The sequence below is a fragment of the Doryrhamphus excisus genome, chromosome 3, assembly GCF_030265055.1.
Source record: "Doryrhamphus excisus isolate RoL2022-K1 chromosome 3, RoL_Dexc_1.0, whole genome shotgun sequence".
In the NCBI taxonomy this organism is placed as follows: domain Eukaryota; kingdom Metazoa; phylum Chordata; class Actinopteri; order Syngnathiformes; family Syngnathidae; genus Doryrhamphus; species Doryrhamphus excisus.
In genome coordinates, this window is record NC_080468.1 from 24,178,486 (window position 1) to 24,183,872 (window position 5,387).

At 45.1% G+C, this 5,387-nt stretch overlaps 1 protein-coding gene across 1 annotated transcript; it reads right to left on the reverse strand.

Moving 5' to 3' along the window:
* Positions 1 to 66: 66 nt before the first annotated feature.
* LOC131125956 (protein phosphatase methylesterase 1-like) lies at positions 67 to 5,279 on the reverse strand. Its single transcript, XM_058068040.1, has 11 exons — positions 4,896 to 5,279; positions 4,767 to 4,824; positions 4,632 to 4,683; positions 4,397 to 4,551; positions 3,166 to 3,256; positions 3,022 to 3,087; positions 2,815 to 2,953; positions 2,595 to 2,712; positions 2,468 to 2,512; positions 605 to 669; positions 67 to 436 (listed from the first exon to the last, which is right to left on the reverse strand). Exons 1-11 carry the CDS (start codon positions 5,163 to 5,165, stop codon positions 368 to 370), a joined length of 1,128 nt encoding a protein of 375 aa, XP_057924023.1. The 5' UTR covers positions 5,166 to 5,279; the 3' UTR covers positions 67 to 367.
* Between the last annotated feature and the right edge of the window lie 108 nt (positions 5,280 to 5,387).

Genomic DNA, 5,387 nt, shown 5'->3' on the forward strand with positions numbered 1-5,387 from the left:
CAAACTTGCTAAAAAATTAAAGTATTTCACAAAACCTCCTCATATTTCTTCACATACTGTATTTTATTATAATAATTATAATCATTTGGTCTATCATCCATATTTTCTAACATCACGTGACCACTCTGAGGAATACTGCAAGTGAGCAGTCGAAACTGTCAGGTACGAAAAACTACCTTTGGTCTGTAAAAAGAAATGTTGGCACTTTGTTACCATGTAAATTAGTACAGATTCGATAGTGGTCATTCTTATTCATGAGAAAAGACTATTTACCTGTCGGCTTCATCTTGTGAAAGAATTTTAGCTGCACAGACAATACAAATAAAATGAGGGTCTCGCGTGAACCAGGAGACCACAAACGTCACTTTTAAATCGTTTCTCTTCTGGCTTCGGCGAACTTGTGCCGCAACAAAAAGGCAGCCACGGCGTCAGCCACCTTCAAACACACACACACACACACACACACACACACACACACACACACACACACACACACACACACACACACACACACACACACACACACACACACACACACACATATAAAATAATAAAACACATCTGACTCAACTGGCCCCACATAACTAATTTGGCGCTTTCTTACTTTGTCTGGCTTGTCTTCTTGCACTGCGTGACCACAAGGTGGCAGCACCTGCATCATGAATTTACCTGCAAACAGACACACACACACACTGTAGTTATATTATACACAAATACACACACAGAGCCACTGTCAGTGGGCTGTCACTTCCAGCGTGGCTGCTGACTGACAGCAACAGGTGCTTGTGGAGAAGCTATCACCAAGGAGACTGCAGAAAAATACACACTGTACAAAAATGGTAAACATTCCCATAAGTATTCTTTGAAGCTGAAATGAATGGAATTGATTTGTTACATTTTGTGCATAGCCAACTAATTGTCAGATGTTGTTTGTTTTGCAGCACAGCTAATGTGGATCCCTACAAATATCCATCCATGTATTTTCTATATCGCTTATCCTTATATTAGGGTTGCAGGGGTATGCTGGAGCCTATCCCAGCTGACTTCAAGCGAGAGGCAGGGTACACCTTGGACTAGTCGCCAGCCAATCGCAGTCCCTACAGTGAACAGATCTAATTTGCCACTTTTTCCATCCCAAGGAAAAACATGGTCGGTGTGCAACAACAGAACTTTTATTCATTTTGTGACACAGAAAACAAAATGAACACAAACAAAAAACAGTCGCTATTGGCAAGTGGGAATATCAAATCATCGAATAGGAACAACATGGCTTTTGCCAAAACTCTATTAGAAGCCTATTTATTGGATTAAAACCCACAGTGTATACACAGCCTTATATTTGAAATGCTGCTGCTGACACAAGTTGTGCTTTACTTTCTTTGGGGTCGTCTTTCATCTTTTCAAAATACTTCTACACTTTGAATGATTTTTTTTTAGTAGCCATTACGACCAAATAAGTCAGTCAATGCTGAAGATCTTAATAGCGCTCAACTCAGCTTCTTTGGATCGTGCAACTGAAGCGAGTGATTTTATTATAATGAGTGGCAAGTGTAGGTCTTCGGTTTAAAATTAAACCCACACCTAATTTTTTAAATTGTTATTAACACAAATTAGGCTGTTTTTTAGTATCAAAATAGACAATGTAGTCAGAATGGTACAATCTTAATCACATTTTCATAAGATTCAACTGTGAGAAGATACCTCAGAATTTATTCATTCATTCATTTTCTACCGCTTTTTCCTCACGAGGGTCGCAGGGGTTACTGGAAGCTATCCCAGCTGTCTTCAGGCGAGAGGCGGGGTAGACCCTGGACTGGTCGCCAGCCAATCACAGGGCACATATAGACAAACAACCATTCACACTCACATTCATACCTATGGACAATTTGGAGTTGCCAATTAACCTAGCATGTTTTTGGAATGTGGGAGGAAACCGGAGTACCCGGAGAAAACCCACGCGGGGAGAACATGCAAACTCCACACAGAGATGGCCGAGGGTGGAATTGAACCCTGGTCTCCTAGCTGTGAGGTCTGCGTGCTAACCACTCGACCACTATGCAGCCATAATAATTCATTCATTCATTTTCTACTGCTTTTTCCTCACGAGGGTCGCGGGGGTGCTGGAGCCTATCCCAGCTGTCTTCAGGCAAGAGGCGGGGTACACCCTGGACTGGTCGCCAGCCAATCACAGGGCACATATAGACAAACAACCATTCACACTCACATTCATACCTATGGACAATTTGGAGTTGCCAATTAACCTAGCATGTTTTTGGAATGTGGGAGGAAACCGGAGTACCCGGAGAAAACCCACGCATGCACGGGGAGAACATGCAAACTCTGAGGGTGGAATTGAACCCTGGTCTCCTAGCACACCTCAGAATTGAGCCATCAAATAGTCCGCTATTTTAAGACACCGGTAGTTTTTAGTTCATAAACTTCCTGTGAACATAGGCACATGGCTCACCTTGCATCTGGCCGATGGTCAGGTCGCGGTCCAGTCGATCAATTCCTGCCAACACATGAATTTGCATGTGAGCTTCAAAGGAGCTGGTAAAAAAAAAAAAAGAATAGCGAGGGCATCATGTGCTCACCAGCCAGCAGGAGGAGTTTGGGCAGGTTACATGCCAAAAAGAGGTTGGACGTTCCTCGAAACCAGCCATCCCAGTACTTCTCCGACTTTGACAGGTCTATACGCCATTTGTACACACTCTGGCACACCACAACATGCACATGTTCTCGTCATTGAAAGTGGCAAAGGCAGCCGTGAAGATACTTCTTATGGAATGTTTTGTCACATGGCAGTTTTCCTACCTGGCTTTCACCGAGGCTCACTTCTGTGGCGGTGTTCTCTTTATCATAGCTTTGGTCGTAGAACTCCTCGTTACGTTCGACCACTACGTCGCTCACTGGGCTGGCTTGCTCCAGAGTGTCCGTCTCCTCCATCTCACACCTGAAGACAGCACAATTAAAATGAACCTACAAGGGGCGGAGTCGGGTACCTTTGCTGACCAATCTTACCTTTTGATCTGACCAACCATTGAGACTCTAGCAGATTCCAGGTTCCGGATTTGTCCACTCTTGACACTAAAATGTGAGCACAGTTTCATATTGTATTCCGCTATAAACGATTATTAATACTGAGCTATGCCGATAGATGCTCACCTCCACTCAATGGCGTGGTCCATAGACTTGAAGGACTTGGGTCTTCCTTTCAGGAAGTTTTGAATGCTGTGAAGCGCCTCCATTGCACTTCCTGCCATCCAGGATTGGACAATCATGAAATTGGAGTGTTGGACTGTAGTGAAGGACTATGCACTGAGAACTTCTTCTTTCTCTTTGGGCTTTTCCCTTCAGGGGTCGCCACAGCAAATCAATCTCCTTCATACAACCCTGTCTTCTGCATCTGTATCTCTCACACCAACTTACCCTCATGTCCTCCTTCACTACATCCATAAATGTCTTCTTCGGTCTTCCTCTATGCCTCCTACCTGGCAGCTCTAAATGCAGCATCCTTCTACCAATATATTCACTATGTTTCCTCTGGACATGTTCGAACCATCTCAGTCTGGCCTCTCTGACTTTATCTCCAAGGCCTCTAACATGTAATGTCCCCCTGATGTACCCCTTCCTGATCCTATCCATCCTGGTCACTCCCAATGTGAACCTCAGCATCCACATCTCTGCTACCTCCAGTTCTGCTTCCTGTCTTTTCCTAAGTGGCACTGTCTCCAGACCAAACAACATGGCTTCTTCTTCCTCACCTCCTTTTCACAATCTCCATTGTTCTGAACTGTAACATTACTCCTCCACTTGGGTCCCTCTCATTCATACACATATACTCCTCTGGACATGTTCGAACCATCTCAGTCTGGCCTCTCTGACTTTATCTCCAAGGCTTCTAACATGTAATGTCCCCCTGATGTACTCGTTCCTGATCCTATCCATCCTGGTCACTCCCAATGTGAACCTCAGCATCCTCATCTCTGCTACCTCCAGTTCTGCTTCCTGTCTTTTCCTCAGTGGTACTGTCTCCAGACCAAACAACATGGCTTCTTCTTCTTCACCTCCTTTTCACAATCTCCATTGTCCCTCTCATTCACACACATATACTCCATCTTGCGGCGGCTAATCTCTCAGGAATGATCCTGTCCTTTCCAGGGCAAACCTCCACTCTTCTAGCTTCTCGTCCACCTGTTCCCTACTCTCACTACAAAGCACAATGTCATCTGCAAACATCATAGTCCATGGAGATTATTGTCTAATGTCATCTGTCAGCCTGTCCATCACCATAGCAAACAAGAAGGGGCTCAAAGCTGATCTTTGATGCAGTTCCACCTCCACCTTGAACTCTTCAGTGCATGTGCACTGAGAAGAACAATAATAAACCTCTCACCTTCGACAACATCGATCGCCACCAGTCCTACAGTGGTTGGCAGCAGTGCATTGCTGGAGGTGTGCACTGCAATCGCCCCACCGACCCCGTGGCCTATCAGGACAATGGGGGGAGGAGTTTCACCGAAGCATGTTCGGATAACGTTGGCTATGTCGCTGCAAACAGAGGAGAAACATCCGCTTGAGCAGGGAAGTCAGTGTCACCTTGGTGTTGCAGTTGTCGTGAGCGTGTTTACCTGGACATAGTTTGAGTGGAGAAGTCATCTGATTGGCGTACCAGAGTGTCACCTGAATGAAATACAAATATCCACAATAAAACCACTTTGTGATTGCTATCTAAAATGAGATGAGGAGATGTTCGGCCCCCTCACCATGACCCCTGAGGTCCATGGCGAGCACCCGGCAATTCACTCTGGCGGTGATGGCGGTCTGCAACACACAAAAGGAAGGAAAACATCAACTTTTGTCCTCACACAGTCTCATTTTGTTTGAATATTTACAGTAAAGACGGCCCAGGAAAGGGCCGAGTGTCCTCCGCCATGAAGAAGAACCAGAAGGGGGCCCTCGTGTCCTGCTTTGTAAATCCGGAAGATGTCTCGGTTTTCGGCCAGGCCTACATTCACATCCTCCATTTGGTCAAAGTACTCTCGCCATGACACGGGCGAGTAGTCCAGCTTCTGACCGACGTCACTGGTCGACATGCAGACACAAAGAAAGAAACACACAGTGTATATATTCAATGCACATAGATTAATCTTTGCAGTTAACATGATGCTAAAATAACTCAGGTTAGACTGATCTATTTTGGTAAAACTTCTGTGAGGGAAGTTAGCAAGCTAGCTTTTCAATGCGGGTTGCTAACCACAACTCAAAAAATGACCTTCCACAACACTCACAGGTGTTTTGGAAAGGTGACTTACTGCTCCGTATCAAAGTTCTCCTCCCACATGTTTGCTCCCGAGCAGTTGAAGTCTTGGATCTGGGACGTATGT